We start from the raw sequence: 18,961 nt of genomic DNA, 5'->3' as shown, positions 1-18,961 counted from the left end.
TAAACTATATAAACTGTGATTCAAGTGACTAAACCTGGAGAGTTATCATCTGTACCTCTCTAGCTGCTGGCTTCTTTTAGCCATTTGTTTTAATTTCATGGATTTATACTAGTTTGGTTCTGTCTTGCATGAAAACCTTTCCCCCGACACAACAGACCTCTGGTTTATGCAATGAACTCACTTTACCTTAACACCAGATAACTACATTTAAGAAAGGGAACTTTTGCTGTTTGGGCACCCATGGGCAGCTTTTAGGGCCTCTGTAGCTAGGATATGTTCAAAACAAGGCAAAACTTCATCAGATGATAATCTGTGCCTTTGACCAACTTGTATTTAATGCCAGTTAAATTAGTACAGTTTTAACAAATTTATAGTGGAATAAAATATACGTCTAACTTCTAATCTAAAACTAAATATTTCAATTTGAATTCTAAGTTTAATGTAAAATAAGCTGGATCAACCCATGGGCAATTAGGACCTGTGTTAGCATCTACTGAGTGTTGGCATGTTTTAGCCTTTCAGATACAGAATTTCAGAATAAACAGGCACTATTGGGCACTGTGATAAAGATGTGACAAACATTCTGACAAACCTACTCTACACTGTCTTCTCAGGACCAAACAAACTTAATCAGAAACATATGCTTTTCTAACCTTATACTCATAATTTCATCACAGAAATCAAAACATTGAAGCTATTTTTCTACAATGTCTCAAATGATTAATATTATTGTGCTAATGCTTCCTGTTTTTCTTGGTGTTCTCTGCTTATGCCTCTGACTTCCTTGACCTGACTTCACGCACCCTGCAACGTGTCCATGGAAGGAGCTGTGTGCCCATTATGCTTGTTACAGTTTAATACGTCTGAGCAAGGTCTCGCTTTTTCTTTGCGTGGCACTTCCTCACAGTCTTGTGAAGTACCTCTTCTCTGTAAGGCCGGACTGGTTGCCAGGCTTGCTTCTTTTACTGACCTAATGAAATAGCGTCACTGAAATATTTTCCGACCACCTCAGATTGTTGGCGGTTGACAGACTCTGAAACTTGAAATTGTAAACATGTTCCAGTTCAGCACCTTTAATACACACAGGTTCCAGAGGGGGAGCTTTCTTCTTGAAATCCAGGATAAGCTCCTTGGTCTAGTCAGTGTTGTGGAAAAGACTGCATTCTTCCCCATCACTTCTGTAGAATTTATGAAATGATAATATTTCTCAGTGTTATATAACAAAAAAAGCTGTTAAAAGAAACAAGCGCCTGTATGAAGCGCCTTGAGGCAACTTTTGTTGTGATTTGGCGCTATATAAATAAAATTGAAATTGAGACATGCAGCCAATTTTATATTATGACCTCTACTTTGTTATTCAGAATGCGCTTTCTGATCACTTTCTAGGGACACAGGTAGACACAGCATTCAGTATCAGATGACAGCAACACTTCTCCTATTACTGAGGTTTTTACTTCCTGCTGTGCCTCCATTAAGATACAGCAGGCTAGAGGAGAGCGATGTACAATCTTAACAACCGTGTCTATCAAAAAGGAAAGCAGCACAATGCACGGTCTTTGAAGGTGAAGCAACAGAACGTGCAAAGAAGTAAAACTCAACTCTTTGTGAATAGCTACATTTCCTGGTTGGATTTATGCATCCGTATACTTGCAATATTGTCTCTAGCAAATCAGTTCATTTAGAGTCTTTAAAGTTGGGTTGCACTGCAAAGTGCAGTGATTTTGGAGTTCTGTGAAAGGATCAAATCTTGATAGCTTTAGGGTGCAATGCGAGAGTGAAAGCTCTGAGATCATCCCAGACCGTGTAGCTGGCTTGTTTGGCTTGGGGCCTCGCCTGCAGAGCTCTTTAAACAGACCAGACAGATGGAGACGCCATCTGCTCTCCTGACTGGCTCTCAGCCACCTCCTCCTCTTCTGACTTGGAAAAAAATGACTGTTTCATCTTTTTCACATTCACACACCACAGCTGGCCCCAACTTGTACTGTGTTTTAATGGGAGCATAAACAGTGAAATACTTTGTATCTGCTTGTAACAGGTTTTTTAATGGGCCACTAGGTTAACTAAGTAAGATCCGGGCACCTTATGGGCTCTTACAGGGATATATTTCCAGCAAAACATCACATTTAGTGCCCTTTTTGACATGTATACTGGGCAATAAAAATATTTATTTTGTCACATTTAGCCAAAATATGCTGTTACTGGTGACGTTAACCTTGATAGTAGAGTTGTTGGATGTGTATTTGAATGGCTACATAATAAGTCTGTTTTAAAGGTGAAGTCTGCCATCTGGTGCTTACTCCCTGGAAACACACAGAGGAATCATTGGAGGTCATTTACTTAAGTAAAAACTCATTCACAAAAAAACCAGAGGCTTATATTGGATAGAAAATGCAGTGCAACTACAAATCATAGGGTGGGTACTTTGTACACATTTCAAGACAACACGCTTTTCTTTATTTATTTTTTTAAAGAAAAATGAGAAATGGGATAGCAGTGATTTATTATGACATGCAAACTGCATAGAATTACAGCATCTACAGCAAAAATCAAGTGTACAAATCTAATGAGCTTGAAGGTCAATATTTTGCTTATTGTTCAGCACAGTCTGTACTCAGGCTTTCTTGTCATTTCTTTTAGTCTTCAGTATTAGACTCCAAGGCTCATTGAAGGAATTTCCAAAGCTTCTTTTCGATCTTGGGTGCTTCATGTTCTACACGTCCACTGCTTCGGTAATATCTGAGGTCCAGCCAGTCCATGAAAAATTCTGCCAGGACAAACTGGAAAAAGGTCAGTGATTTTAATTTCAGATTCACAATAGGCGAGTATTTGCAGTTGTTCAGAAATGTACTGATATTTTACAGATGGCTGTGGACACAGTACCTGTCTTTTTACCTCTTCTATACAGAGTGATGAGGGATTTAACCTAAATCTTTAGATTCATCACTACATAAGACTGGTTGTCACCAATTAACATTCCTCCGTGAACGACTTCTTCACAGTCGCTCTTCCGCTGAATCATTTCTAAGGTGTCAGTGAAAGTAGATGGTTTCACTGAAGGGCCAGATACATCTCCCTGGTCCTGTTTCAGGTCTTTGCTGGATTTTTTCCTATTTCTTTAGGGAATGACATTCAGATACCGATCATCTGGTATAGATGGGATCTGGTTTTTGGGTGACACTTGGTCTTTTGTCCTCGACTTCTTCACTTTCATTAAATTACCCCAGCATGGACTGCACACTATAGTTTTTGGCTAATAGCTCTTTGGAAATCACCATATTTGTGAATTAACAGAGATTCCTGTGACTGGACTTAAAATTAGTGGAAAAACATGCAAAACACTGACATTAAAAAAATCACTTAAAATCTGTATTTTTCTCCAGAGTTTATAGTAGGAATAAAGGAGCTATTAGCTATTTAAAAAAAACCATTAAAAAATTGCACTTTTTTTGTAATCACTGTTTCTTTAAAAACACTACTGGTACTGCTGGGCTGCCTAAAACAGTTGCTAAGCTAGTTACCGCTAGTAGATTAATGATACTTATTTCGTTAATTTGCAATACAATTATGATAAAACAAGACTGTGGAAAACAGAATATAGGTTGAAATGAAAATGAAAATAGCAGTGGTTGTAGGTAACCTTAATCATCTCTTTTCTTTCCCCCAAGAAATCATTTAAATATGTTCTGATAAATTCTAAAAAATATTCTTCTTCTTTTAACCACTTGTAAGATAAAAAGTTCATTCCATGGACCTTAGCCATACTGGAGCTGGAGCCCACTGTTCAAAATACTAAGAATAGATTTGATGCAGACTGATAACAGATAAGAAAAAGCTATATGTTCCTCTTTGTATTTTCTTATTCTCATTCTTGAGCCAGAAAATCAAATAAACCAAACTAACAAATGTTAGCTGTAGAAACGTGTACACAGATTTCCCTCAGCACATTTTTCTACAGCTAACATCCTGTTTTTCTGTCAGAATCTTGCCCACACGATGTCCAGCAGGACATGCTGTATGTCACTGATAACTTAATGTGAGCTGAATATTATGGGTGGAAATGACCATACCACAATGTCTCAGTGAGGGATCCAGGCAGGAAAATAAAACTGTGAGCCAGGCTTTTAATCTGCTCGGAATGCTATTTTCCAATGCTTCTGCATATTTTCAGCCCCACACACCACTTTTCATTATGTCCAGCATTCTTATGTCCAATTTAGAAATCTGTTAATACACAGATTTTGACCTTCCTCAGATCTATCAGCCAGAAATGTTTATGTTTGGGGAAAATTAAATTACAGCGCAATTATTATATATATTTTTTTATTTCTCTTACATTTTTGTGCCCAATGTTAACCAGTTCCCTCAGCCCAACCAGCTCTCTCATTTTGTATTTTTATTGTAGAGGTCTGTTTTGGTTACCGAGTCCTTTGACTGAGTCGCTGGGGAAATAATTACACCCAGCCAGGCAGCAAAACAGGACAAAGAGTTAATGATGGGCTCCTGACTCAAGCTGAAGCAAAGATTTGCAGTAAAAAGATGGCGTCATTGACAAAGAACACCCTCTGCTGGTCACTGATGGCGTGACATATTAGGGCTGAGGGCTGTGGCAATCACTTCAGTTAAATGGTTAGTAAGCAGAAGGGCTATAAAAACATTTGGAGGTCATCTGACCACTGAGAAAAAATTGTCATCAGAATAATGAGACAGTACTTGTTTACTTGCTATTACCTCCGATTTGGTAATAAATCTTGGTCATTCTCTATCATTAAGGCCATTGAATGGGTCTACACAGCAAAGACCTAGAGGACCAAAATCAGTGAATCATGAATCAGACCTTGGTGGCTGTACTTTAAATTTTAATAGATTATTAACATGACCCCACTCTACATCCCTATAAAGTTATACCAGAATTCATTCAAAACTTTTGTGTTTACAGACAGAATGACACGCAAATGCTACCGAAAGTATCAGCTTGGGGAAGGTAACAAAATAAAATAAATAAACCTGCCAACAGACATGACAAAAGGAGTACAAGGAGATTCAAAGTGACGCAAAACGACCAGTAGTCAAAAAAACACACAGTACACAGTTGGAGACACAAATCACTGTGACAGACTGGCAGCTGATCAATCATTGATGTCATTGCTTCAGGTAAAACAGCAAAAATTCTCAGTTTTTCAAACTTTGCATTTTTCATGGGAAGAAAGCAGCTTTAAATTTTTTGATTTCTTTCTAGTTTAAAAGGTGCTTTGTTAATATGTCTGCATGATATTTATATATGTATATTTTATATAATAAGCTGTCTATTACAAATAAAATTTATTGTTGGTTGCAACCATATATGTCCACTAAGATCAGAGAATACAGCCATGTCTGTTAACTAAATTCTTTTTGTATTTTGACCAGTACCGACCCTCTCCTGATACCGCACATTGAAATCCAATAAGCTGTTAGATTCTTAGGAACATGCAGGCACCTTTTTGGTAACTGTGTCTTTTTAAATGGCACATAGTTACCATGAGGTCAAATAGGTAGCCTGAACTCATTAATTAGATGCAGACTGAACACTGTTGGCCCCTTAAAGGGAAAAGTACCAGATACATACTGTGTGTGATATATCTGATAACAGTATTGGGAATGGAAAAATGTTTGGGTTATCATGATTACAGTCCATCTAGTGGCCGTAGGAAGCAAAGCAGCTCAGACGTTACTCATTATATGTGGATGGGATAGCTAGCAATTACAGTGTTTCTGTACATGTCATACTTTCCATACATTACAAGACATTGCAATGTATCCTTATATATATTATATATATCCTTTATTAAACAGAATGAAACACAACGAAGGCTCTGCTGCAGTTATTTTAACTCTCCGCCTTTGTTCAGATTTCAAAGTACACATATACACACACACAGTTTTTTTTCCCTCTCTGTGAAAAACCAGACCTCTCGCAGCCTTCCCCTCATGCTTCAGCGTTAGATTCTACCACCTCCCAGCCCCCACCTCCCCACAACCCTTCTGGCTGCCTCCTCCTCTTCCTCCAACTCCAAAGTCCCTCATCCTCCCTTCCCTCCCCCCGGTGGCCTGTTGCCATGGTAGCTGATTGGAAGGATCACTCTGTCTCTCCCGCACATTACCACTCTATCCTTGCCAGGAGAAAATAGGGCAATTCAGGACACAAAACCAAAAGAAATATTCGTCTGGAACAACCAGTGCAGGTCATGTATTAGTTTCTGACATAAATATATTAAAAAAATGACACCTTATTATTATTAGCTTTAACTTTCTAAAACATGCACATTAATTCATGCAAAGCATTTGATACATATTGTAATGTGTGTGTTGCACTTTTGGTTTAAAACAAGAAACTATACAAAAAACAACCTGACTGATGTCAAACTGCCACACTTTTTAATCACGCTTTAAACTAATTATCAGAATGGCTCGTGGTGAGAGATAATCAGCTATTCGATCACATAATGCAGTGCAATTATCTTCCAACTGACAGATCATTTTATTCATTCATGTTTACGATTTTTGCACACCTTCCTTAAATGCGCTCATTAAAATTCATCCATAATTATCATCCAGGTCATAATATTGCAAAGCTAATTTAAAGAATAGGTTTCTGTATGAATCCATACTGTTTCCCCTTCGACTGATGAAACAGAATCATTTTAACTCGCTCCCTGGCTGTGTGCTCAAACTCAAGGCTGAGGCTCTAGCTTTATTCCTGATATTTTTCCATTCAAAGTCTGGCATTGCTATAGCAACTATGTTTAGGGACTTGTGGGGTAGGGGTTGGGTAGTTAATCATATTTTTCAAAAGCAACTGGCATGTATTATAATGTGAATTTTCCAAAGCACTATGTAAGGTACAATATAAACTGGTTTAAAAAGGCAATGGTGTGAAATTTCTACTTACTAATTGAGTGAATTTACTCATGGGTTGAATATATCCATACTGAGAGACTGTGTAAAGGGATGTTTGCTAAACAGCTGCAATTTGCTGGATAATTGCTAACATGGTAGGCAGTCACAGTAGCACTAGTCAACAAAAAAAAAAACCCTTTCAGTTTTCTCCTCTGTACTCTGCCCAGGCATTTTGTGCTCGTGCATGATTTCACCGGATAAAGTGAGAATAAACTATATAGTTAGCAGTTACAGTTAACAGGTTCACTAACAATGGAGGTTTATCTATTAGACATTTCAACTTAACAATTGTTTGTAAATCATTTGCCAACACCTAATCTATCCATCTTTCATGCACCACCCTTCGCTCACTTGTGAACAAGAAAACTGGGGGCAGCAACTCGTCCCTGACCTGAAAGAAGTACTGAGAACCATCCATCTGTCCATCTGTCCATCTGTCCATCCATCCATCCATCCATCCATCCATCTTCTTCCGCTTATTCGGGACCGGGTCGTGGGGGCAGCAGTCTAAGCAGAGAAGCCCAGACCTCCCTCTCCCCAGCCACCTCCCCCAGCTTGTCCGAGGGAACACCAAGGCGTTCCCAGGCCAGCTGAGAGATATAATCTCTCCAGCGTGTCCTGGGTCTGCCCCGGAGCCTCCTCCCAGTGGGACATACCAGGAACACCTCACCCAAGAGGCGCCCAGGAGGCATCCTTGTCAGATGCCCAAACTGCACCAGTTAGCGGGCTCCATTAGCATCATGGAGGTGCTAACTCCTGCTACCCTACACTTGGCTGCATACTACTATCTGTAGGTCACTGCCTGATGAACCTAAAGAACCACATCATCTGTAAAAAGGGAAACTAAGGCCAACAAAGCAGAGCCATTTTCCTACACCTAGAAATTCTGTACATAAAAACTATGAAAACTATTGTTTAAAAGGCAGTGCTGGCAGACTCATACTTCAACTGGCAGTACTTACTAAGCTTTCACCACAGTGACAGAACGGTTTGTAACAACAGGCCAGATACCTCATATTCTCAAAAATCCTCTAAAAGAAACCACAAGGAATTCAGTCAGATGCCCCCTTCAAGATCACAAATCATATGCTGGCTGGTTGGGCAAACCCCACGCACCCTCGAATATCCGCAACAGGATAAAGAACCAGTCACCTGTTCTGCCACCAGTTTGAAAACTGCATTGTTCAACTAAATTCGAGAACTTACATATGGACTCTCCTCACTAATATCCAGGAAGATTCCTTATTAGGGCAGCTGAGGAGTGTGAGCCCTTTCAGTGTGAACACACCCTATGGCCTTTCCTAAAAAGGGGAACCACATTTACTCAAGCCTGCTAATCCAGAGTCCCCGACCCAAACCCCTATGCAGAGATGTGTCAACCAAGACAGTCCTAAAACATTTAGAGTTTTAAGGAAATCTGTGCACATCTGAGCTAACAAGGAGCTATTTTCCGTTAACAGTGACTGTATTCCAGTGATGTCCTAGTCTTTCCCCTAATTAAGAGAGTCTGCTTCTTTTACAGAAGTTGTGACAGTGAGATACTGACACACCTTCCACCGTCTGATTAATGACTCAGCTGAAGCCAGCAGTACCCATCCCCATTTTATATACAGTAGTTTGAGCAGAGCACTGCTTTTCCCCTCTGATTCACCTGACAAGTTGCCAAAATTGCTCTGAGGCCCAAAGTCTGTAATTATAATGTAAGAAGGGGAGGTTATGATACTCCAATACAGCCCACACCTCTGGTAATCAGTTGTGTTCCCTTTCCCCTAAAATACCCTAAAGATACCTGCATGTAAATTACATAAACACGCTCAAAGTAGAATTTTGTGTCTCCTTTTTGAAAAAAGGGTACAGTATCAAATACAGTATAATATGTTTCTACGTTCCTCTAAAACTAGCTATTGTCAGCTTTTTGTAGTACCTACTAGTACTTAATTAATAAAAATTACAACCTAAATTTTAGAACAACAACATGACTCCAAGATTCCTCACAGTCTTACTGGAAGCCAAGGAAATGCTATCCAGTGTATCCTATTAGACACCCTTTTGTTGAAAGATTTTTCGAGTATAATAGTCTTTGTTTTATCTAAATTTAGAAGCAGCAAATTAGAGGTCATCCAAGCCTTAACATGTTTAAGACACTTCTGTAGTTTAACCAGTTGGTCTGTGGCATCTGGCTTCATAAATAGATAAAGCTGTGTATCTTCTGCAAATGCTACCGCTTCTAATAATACTGAATAATGTAAATAGAACTGGTCTTAGCACAGAACCCTGTGGAACGCCATAATTAGCCTTAGTGTGTGACTAAGACTCCCCACTTACATGTGCAAACTGGATATTTATATGATTCAAACCACTGCAGTACAATGACTTTGAGAGATACACTGAGGTCTAACAGAACAAGAACAGAGATCAGTCCACTGTTGTCCATAAGATTATCCCTAACCTTTATGAGTGTGTTCTCTGTACACTGTTGTTCCAATGCTCACGATACTTTTAGCATGGTAAAAATGTTATTTCCATCAACAATTTAGTTTGTTAGTGACAGAAAGATACATTATATGCTATATATATTACCATGTCAACTAAAATGACATTATTTTAAAAGTCAAAGTCTCATTGAAATCAACATCTCTTTCAAAAATCTTGTTTTTCCTCTTAAATCCTCAGATCTCGTTATCATATTGTAAGTCAAATGGGCTTTAGAAACAAAAACAAGAAATGACACAAAGCAAAACGCACATCGCATTTTCATTCTAACTACTCCAGCAAATGTATAAATTTCAGATAGTAGTTAGCCAACCTGATATCACCTTGTGCAGTAGCAGCAAAATTTAATGCATATACTTTTACTTCAAAAATTCTGCTGAAGAATGGAAATAGGAGGTAGTTCACATAGCACAACCTCCATGTTCAACCCCCACTCCATCACACCCACCACCACATCTACTACTCCTCCTTTCTCTCTGTGATCTCATAGGGCTTGCTTCACCTCAGTCAAGCTCCAGTGCTTCCAGCCGGCAGCAGCACCAAGCTAACAAGTATTTGTGAGGAGAGAGAAAGAAAGAGAGAGAGGGTGAAAGGGAGGGAGAGAGAGGAAAGGGGTGAGCAGAAGCAGAAGAGAATCAGGCAGTGAGGGACCTCAGAGTATGAGCATATAGAATGAATGCGGAAAGAAAGAAGGCATAAGATAGCGATAGAAACAGAGGTGCTCAGTGCTGCACAATAGTGCCAGAAGCTGCTTTAAAAAAAGAAAGAGAGAGAGCTGGCATCATGGCAACGCTCACTGCATCATCACGACACATGGGGATGTTTGGCTGCTGCTGGTGAATACTGTGTGATGCAGAGGAGAGAGTCAAATAGGACTTCCTGGAAACCAAAGGCAAGCTAAGGAAACAGGTCAGTGACAGTCATAGAGACTCACAAAAAGCCTTTATAGTATCAAACAACACGGGCTCTGTGAGTTTTCACATTACAGGATAATGCTGATTTACAATTGTCAATAAGAATTCCCATGCCAGGGACTGGGATGTGGACATGTATGGAGAGTGGGAGGATGCGCTTACATGCAGATGTTTGAGCAGGCTTTTAGATGTGTGTGCATGTGTGTGTGTGTGTGTATACTCTGTCAGATCTCAACGACAGATGTTAAGGTGAAAGAAAAACCTTCTGTGGTATCAAATATACAGAAACATGTCACGGTGTCTTCTATTACAAATCTTTGATTTCATTGTTCTTTCTGAAAGTAAGAGGACAGAAGCATACGTGGGAGCCTGGAGATGGAAATTGGAACATTTTATGATACCAAGAGGGAAGAGAATGGTGGGGAATGAGGGAATACAGGAGAAGTCACAGAAAACAAAAACTGAATAGCAGCAGGTTGTAAGGGAAGGGAGACAATGCCTGTTAGCAAGGGAAAGCTTGGCCTAGCATTAAGCTATGTCGTATATGATGGAATCCAGCATCAGTCCAAGCAGTCAGCTCAACAATCTTTATGAATTTCAAATGTAACCATCAACTGTCAAAAGACACCCCTCTCCTGATTAGCTGTGCTTCCAGTATGTGGGGGAGAACTCATAGTGTGTAAAATAACCTCTTATCTCCCTCGAGAGTTGGTGTACTTTCAATTTCCTATAGAATCAACCAGTATGAAAAGAAATATCAGTTCATTAAAATTTTAATGAGCTCAACACATCATCTGTGAAAAATTCTCCCCATTTTTGAGGTATCACAGAATTTGGCAAGGTCACTGGAAAACACCCAGTGGTGGGGAGACAGTTTCTGCATAAGGCAGCCAAATAACTAGACTGGATTTCTTGAAAAAAAAAAAATTTAATGAGCCCAGCTTAGCAGGTTTAAAATGTAGGTTTTACATTGGTGATATCTAAAATCGTTGTTCCTTGCTTTGTTTATTTACATGTTCAGTACAACATTTTGTATTATGTTCTTTATAATTAAGCAGTACTGTGTCCATTTCATAGTGTCAAAGATAACACAGATCCAAGACATCTGTCACTGTCAATGAATGGAAAAGACGGGGATTTATATCACCCTTTTCTGGTTTTATACTTCAATGTGCATTTACCTTTTTAACTCATATTCATGCAGTACTTTTAATGTATATAATGTAATGCATGCCCACACCTACAGCCAAATAGAGCAAGGCACTATTTATGCAACACATAACTAATGCACTACCATGCTGCCTACTATCTCATTGGACAAGAAGTTCTCGTCTTCTTGGTTTGTTGAGGAAAGTATTCTTTTGTCCAAAATAAGTCAAACATGAATGAATGGTGCTACCTGACCTGGTTTGAACATGGCCATTGGAAAGAAAGGATTCAACTTGTTAAAACAAAACAAAACAAAACAAAACAAAAAGAAATCGGCTAAGTGGCTCCAATTTTCCAGCATTATTATGAACATGGTGATGGACCTGTTCTGTATGATGACCTCCGCTTGTCAAGAAAACCTAACATGCTTGTAAACATAACTCATCAAAGCTTTGTTGAGATTTTTTGGTGCAACGATAATCCACTTGTACTGAAATACTGAAGTATCATTATGCTCTCTCACTGCTGCCTTTAGTCCCATTAGCCTTCATCACTAAATGCGTGACAGTTGTGGCTCAGTTAATCCAAGCCATCCAAAATGGTAAAATTTAGTAACATAGATCATAGATCATCTCTTTACAGTGAGCTGTAAATTCTAATTAGTTGACATTACTAAAAAGAAACATCCAAGCTGACTGCCTTAAAAACAAGCTGAATAAATGTAAGTTTTTCTATGAGAGGATTTTATTTTTGTAGTTTCAAGTTTAAGTAACAAAATTTAAACTCCACAGAATACTTAGTATTTCATACATATTGCACAGGGGATCCCGATGGCAGAAAACACATTTTGTCTGTTTACAAAGAAGCAATTATAAATAAATAAAGTAAACATAAGAAAGAGATGACCAGTTACTAGCCAACTGTTCATAGTAACTGTATTTGAAAAAACTGTAGGTAGAGAGCGAGGTAAATTTGATCAGTCTAGATGTCATAATCGTTCAATGATGAAGATACATGAAGTCGACTAATTTTGTGCCCTGGCTTTACAAGAAGAAAATAAATAAATTATATTAAAAAGCAAATATGAGAAGAAATTGTTTTTTCATCACAATAAATGAGTCACATTTGACATGTAGAACTGCACTGTGAACAAACAGATTATGACATTCTGAAACGTTCAAAGTTATAGCACAAATGAGCTCTCAAAGAAATAAAAAACCCTCCATACTTGACAATATATTTATTAGTTACTCACTGGAGAAGGAAAATTCACAGGTTTTTTGTAACAGTCCACCAGTCCTGTCGAAATACTAATAGCAACTTAGGTTTTACAGAAGTTATAGTTTGCAGTTTTTTAATGAAAGGACTCCATGAAAACAAGTTTGCTTGTGTGTTTGAAAATACAAATAATTTCCATGTCCAGTACAAATTAAATTGATGTCTTCTATAAATTTAAATGTGCTTTGCTCAGGTCTAACCAGTTGGAGGAACCACAGGATGAGTGGGATCCTGAAGAGGAAGCTTGATGATGACCCCGCCCCTTATTTGTCAGTGCAAGGGTCTGATGATGATGAGGTATCCTGCAGTGACAGTGGTAACAGCAGTGACAGCCTCAACCATTCTGTCCCCTCCAGCTTGCTGGATGGTAAGACATCACTACCACATAACTTCTGTTTTGTGTTCATTTAACAAAGTGAAATTGCTGTTGTGATCTGCAATTTGCTGACTCCTTTAATCCTCTACTTTAAACCTAATATATGTGGTGACAATTTGATTTATGAGTAAAGAAAACAATGTTTTATCTCAACTGGTTTGTGTCCTCTTTACCATTTTATGTTTAAACTGGGAGTCATATACTTTCATCTGGTGTGGAGTCCCGCAAGGATCAAGTTTGGGACCACTTTTTCTTATGTTCACTCCAGCATATAACCACAAAAGTATAAGTAGTTTTGTTGCTACATCAAGGTTGTCTTACTTAATGTTACAAAAATAGAAAAAGAAACAAAGGGGAATAAAGGCAATTAGTGTGTATAGCCTGGTCAGTATGGCTTTTTCTGTATTTGTTATACTGTTACATTACACTTTAATATGCCCTTGTTTAAAGCCTACAGTCACATAATAAGATATTTAAACTCTGTTTAAAGCTTTAGTCATGGAAACTTGTTGGCAAAAGTTATGCTTTAACTAGCATTTAGTAGCGCCTCTATCAACAAATCTTTTGGAGTTTTTTGGTTTGTTTTTTGATTTAGTAACTGTCAACCCTCTCGGTTTTAATCTTAGCCTCCATCCAGCAGCAGTCAAAGCGACTACGAGGTCATAATGTGCACTTTGAAAGCGTCACAGTCTACTATTTCAACCGGCGGCAGGGTTTTACCAGTGTACCCACACAGGGAGGCAGCACCCTGGGGATGTCACCACATCACAGTGGGGTGAGGCAATTCACTCTCAGGGAGTTTGCCATGGAACAGAAACGGAGCCACCGGAAGATGTTGAGGGACCATCTGAAAGAGGAGAAACTTAATGCCATCAAACTCAAAGTCAGTACAAGGAGTCGATGAATCTTTATTTATCCCAGGGGTTATAATTTCTGATATCCATGGTTCAGTCTTAATTTGTTTGTTTCTATTTGTTTTCCTATCCTCCAGCTGACCAAGAATGGTACTGTGTCATCTTTGGAAGCAGATACACTCACAATCGATGACATTTCTGAAGATGACCTGGATGTGGACAACACAGAGGTGGACGATTACTTTTTCCTCCAGCCTCTGACTACTAGAAGGCGCCGTACTCTTCTCCGTGCCTCTGGTGTCCGTCGCATTGATGTGGAAGAGAAGCATGAATTGCGTGCCCTGCGCATGTCCCGGGAGGAGTGTGGGTGTCGCTGCCAGGGAATATGTGATCCTGAGACCTGTGCTTGCAGCCTGGCCGGCATTAAGTGCCAGGTAAATGGAACTGTGGTGAGGCCCAGCTATAATACTAAAATGTTGTCAATGTCTGTCTGTGCAGTAAAATGTTAAATTTGGCTATTTTCATTGCATAAGTTGGCATACAAGTTTCCACCCATCCATCAGTTTTCCAGTTTAGAGTCCTGGTGTCTATCCCAAAAACCGTGAGAGGCAGGGTACAGACTCTAGAACAAGTCTGTAACCATTTTCAAATTTCACAAGTTACTTATTTAAGCAGTTATTTTTAAGAATTATTTGAAAAACGGTCTCTGGTGCCATTTCATTGCCATTTATACCTGCATTTGTAATGGTGGATTAACAGTTGTTATTCTAAGGAGGGAAACCCTCCAAAAAACGGACGGAGCAGTGGAGCAGCCAAGGAAATAGAACTATATAAAAACTGTATCACTAAAATATAATTTATTTTACAAAAACAGTTAAAATTTTAAAATGAATTAAAACAACCGTGGCCAGGGAGAACACACAATAAAAACTAATAAAACATAAGCATTAAAAGTCCAGTGTCGTCAGCCACAACGTTAAAATCCAGGAAATCGGAGCGGGGCAAGGAAAAGCCCGGCGGCGTCACCAGCCGTTCCCGTCTGTCTCTCCACTCCAGAATACTAGAAGAGAGGAGCAGCGACAGTCACCGTTCTTTCTAGTGAGCCGGGTTACTGCAGCACGTGGGACTTACACCGGAAATGGGCATAGCTCCTAACTCTGCCCGCCGCTTTTCTGTGTCACGCCAGCACTGTGGTCTTGCCGTGGGAGGTAGGGCGCTGTCTCGCTGCCAACTAATTCCCCACCATAGCATCCTCTGGCATCCAGCTATTCCAACAGCAGCACAGCTCCCTCTGCCTCTCACGCACTAGCCATTGTATGCCCTCGCCACGTACTGCACACCAACCCACACCAACCTGCACCAACGCCGCCTGCCACCATCTACTCCGCCATCTCTCCTGCTCTGTCTCTCATGCCTCCTCTCTGTGGTCTGCCAGGCCCTCTTATTCACCTCTGTGCCCTCCCAGATGCATCCAATTAGTGATTAGAAGTGGGCAGAGTCTCACCGGGACAAGTTAATATATACAATAAAAACATGCAATAAAACCATAAGAATAAAACACTCCACATAGAAACACAGTAAAACACAGCAAACATGCAAAGCAAAACAACTTCAAAACAAAGTCCTCCCCTGGATGACACATTCTTTCAGATCACTTTCAGCTAGTCGTGTAGAAGTCAAAGTGTAAGAAGTCCCTTGTTCCCTTGGTTCATGTTTTCAGTGAACACTCTTCTGATGAGTTTGTGGTTGCAAGTTGCTGATTTCAAGTCTTACTGAATAGAACTAGATATTTATTTTCTACATGATGTTTTTATTTGTGTCCTGAAGAAAAATAAAGTTATGCTTTAGCAACAGCTAACTCTATGCATCGCTAAAGTATGAGTGTGCATTGTCCACCGTTTCACTGTCACATCCACCCCACATTTGTAACATCACATAATAAAAAACTGAGATGATGCTGATCAAAATGCTTTAGGCTACAAAACTGGGACCAGTGGCAGAGAGCTGTCACATGTCCATCTTTTATGTACAGTCTGTGCATGCTCAGATGGACGTTTTAAAGCCCCGTCCTTCTGATTCTTAGAACATCAGGAATGTTATTTTGTGTTATGCATTACTGAATTCATACAAAAAGATCTGGAGCTTTAGGCATGATAGTCTTTTTTTCAGACACATAAAAGTAAATCTTGAGTGATTAAGGTGTTCTGGCTTCACAAAGTTTGGCTGCACGCTCTTGTTTAATGATATTAATAACACTCTGAGTAGAATCTGCTGTTTCTCTTCATGCATGATCAGCTTTGATTGGCAGCTCACTTTAATTTGCTTGTGTTCTGCACTGTGTATCACTCTGTCTGTAGGTGGATCGCATGTCCTTCCCTTGTGGTTGCACCAAGGAAGGCTGCAGCAACACCACGGGACGCCTGGAGTTCAACCCGGTCCGGGTGCGCACCCACTTCCTGCACACTATCATGAAGCTGGAGCTGGAGAAGAGCCGCGAGGAGCACTATCAGCAGCCAGAGCAGCTTGTAACCAATGGCAACAGTTACCACGGAGACTCCACCTTGGTCCAGCAGCAGCAGCAGCAGCCAAACCTGCAGTTTCCACTGATGAGCAGCACGCAGCACATTCACATCATGCAGCTTCAGAACACAGGTGACACTGAGTCACATCTGGATGAGGAAGAAGAGGAAGAAGAGGAAGAAGAGGCGGAGGAGGGAGAAGAGGAAGAAGATGACGACGAGGAAGAAGAAGATGAAGCTTATGATGAAGATGGCAGCAGTGTTTGCAGTGGGCTGTCGGACTGCAGCACACACAGCTTGGAAACAATTGACCCTGAGGAGGGAGAAGAAGATGAGGAGGATGAGGATGAGGAAGATGATGAGGAAGAAGAGGAGGAGGAGGAGGAAGAAGAAGAAGGAGATGAAGACGATGAGGAGGAAGAGTGGGATTGTTCACTACATGGAACAAATCCTGCACCCTACTCTGTTCCACTTCCTTCTGTGATGAGTTACTCTAACAGCACACTCATGAACCTCAGTAACCTCTTCCACACCACTCCACCCATGCAGCACTATCAAAGAAACAGCTCTGTGAGCGACACGCCTGCTTTCCACAGTGAAAATGTCAGCAGCACACCCACGCTCCCCACAGTAGAGTCTGCATTAGAACTAAACACAGAACTCCACTGCCAAACAGAGCAGCACAGCACTCCTCGCCATTTCTCGGAGTCCCTGCCACTCCAAACTTGCTCACATGTAGAGACGCGTGATGCTAACACTGCCCCTGCTGGTGTACTTGATGAACAACCTCATTCAACAGACCTCCGGAACAATCCAGACTGTCATGACACTCAGGCTGAGCATCCTGCTGAGTCTGAGGAGCAGACAGGGGAGGAGAGAGCAGAGCCTGCACAGGAGGAAACAGGACCGCAGACACATGGTCAAATGACATCATCAAAGAGTGTCTGAAAAGAGAGATCAGTTAACATGTGGAAATATGCGGTCAAGAATTGAAGTTTGCTTTATTCATGATAAACGCACTTTCAAAGACAGAATGAGTCACGTATTTGACACAGAAAAAGACAGATAGATGGTACAGTGCTGTGAACATTTGTCTTCTTTACATTTTTCAGACATCAGTAAATAAACAATAAAGTTTAGAAATTATGATTTCAGTTATTAAGGGAAAAAAGGTATCCAGGTCTCTATTGTCAACAATAAGAAAGACAGTATTGCAAAGATAGCATCTGTGAGATAGTTCCAAAGAGAAAATCATCGCTAACCAAAGAGACATTGGAATTTGCCAATAAACATCTTGGTGAACCACATGATTGGTGATTTTTGGTGAAATACTCTGTGGGCTGACAAGACCAAAGTTGAAATTGTTGGAGGTTTGAGTCCTATTACATAAAAATAACACAGCATGTTATAGAAAGAACATCATACTAACTGACAAACATGGTACTGGTAGAGTGATGGTTTGGGCCTTCTTGCTGCTTCAGGACCTTGACGACTCCAAAAATCCTAAATATCTGGCCATCCGTTTGTGGCCTGAGGCTCACTCGGGTTATACTGCAGGACAAAGATCCAAAATACATCAGTAAAAACTCTGAATGGCTAAATAAAAATCCCCAAATGATGTTTTTGGAGTCGCCGAGGTGCTGAGGAGTGATTGAGGTGCTTTGGCATGAGCTTAAATGCTCAAAAAACCATTCACTGTTGCTGAATTCAAACAATTCTGCAAAGAAAAGCAAGTTTGAATTCCTCCACAGCAATGTGAAAGACTCATTGCCAGTTAGTGCAAATGTGTGAGTGCAGTTCTTGCTGCAGAGGGCGGCACAACCAGTTTTTAGGTTTAGGACGCAATTATTTTTTCACATGGTACCAAGTAAGCTTGAATAGCTTTTTTTAATCCTAATAAATGAAATCATCATTTAAATAATTGAAATTTAATTTACTCAGCTTTTCTCTGTCTAATATTAAAATTTGTTTGATGAACTGAAACATGCAAGTGTGACAAAAATGCAAAGAACAAAAACCCCAGCGGCAACTAAAGAAATCAGGAAGAGAGCAAATACTCTTTTTTTCACAGCACTGTAAAATTTAAGTTCACGTTGTCTCTAAACTGTTCTAGGAACGTCAACTTGGACTAAAGAGTATAAAAATTTAGGAAAAAGTTCATCTTTATCACTCAGTCAATCAATCAATCAGTGTTTCTGTACCTGTAACTATATAGCATACAGTTTATGGCTTGTTGTACAGTCTTTGGTCATTACCGCATGTTGGTCATTCTGGTTGTGACTGGCATCTATGACAAGTCAAAATTAGATTTGGAGGTGCTTGTTTTGTTTTGGGGGTTTTTTGTGTTGTGCCACCATCTTATTGTTGATGGTAATGATTGTTCAATTCTGTCTGTATCGCATGTGATCGGCTTACCGAAGAAGTTTATCATCTGTCAAGTGA

General features: G+C 39.9%; 1 protein-coding gene across 1 annotated transcript; it reads left to right on the top strand.

Annotated features, from left to right (window-relative positions):
* Window positions 1–10,289: 10,289 nt before the first annotated feature.
* LOC146608541 (uncharacterized) lies at window positions 10,290–17,467 on the top strand. Its single transcript, XM_085348296.1, has 5 exons — window positions 10,290–10,338; window positions 12,964–13,137; window positions 13,773–14,029; window positions 14,138–14,449; window positions 16,358–17,467. The coding sequence occupies exons 2-5, from the start codon at window positions 12,990–12,992 to the stop codon at window positions 17,465–17,467; spliced, it is 1,827 nt and encodes a 608-aa protein (XP_085204422.1). The 5' UTR covers window positions 10,290–10,338; window positions 12,964–12,989.
* The last annotated feature ends 1,494 nt before the right edge of the window (window positions 17,468–18,961 follow it).

This window comes from Diplotaxodon limnothrissa, linkage group LG23 (assembly GCF_057381915.1).
Source record: "Diplotaxodon limnothrissa isolate DT_005_m linkage group LG23, D_limnothrissa_male_GT1.1, whole genome shotgun sequence".
NCBI classification, from domain to species: Eukaryota; Metazoa; Chordata; class Actinopteri; order Cichliformes; family Cichlidae; genus Diplotaxodon; species Diplotaxodon limnothrissa.
The sequence above is the reverse complement of the archived record's forward strand: the minus strand, read 5'-3'. Positions and strand labels throughout refer to the sequence as shown.

Coding starts and splice junctions, on each gene's coding strand:
- LOC146608541 (XM_085348296.1), top strand. CDS start 12,990: ATGAGTGGGATCCTGAAGAGGAAGCTTGATGATGACCCCGCCCCTTAT. Junction 13,138..13,772: donor CCCCTCCAGCTTGCTGGATG/GTAAGACATCAC, acceptor TTTTAATCTTAG/CCTCCATCCAGCAGCAGTCA. Junction 14,450..16,357: donor GCCAGGTAAATGGAACTGTG/GTGAGGCCCAGC, acceptor CTCTGTCTGTAG/GTGGATCGCATGTCCTTCCC.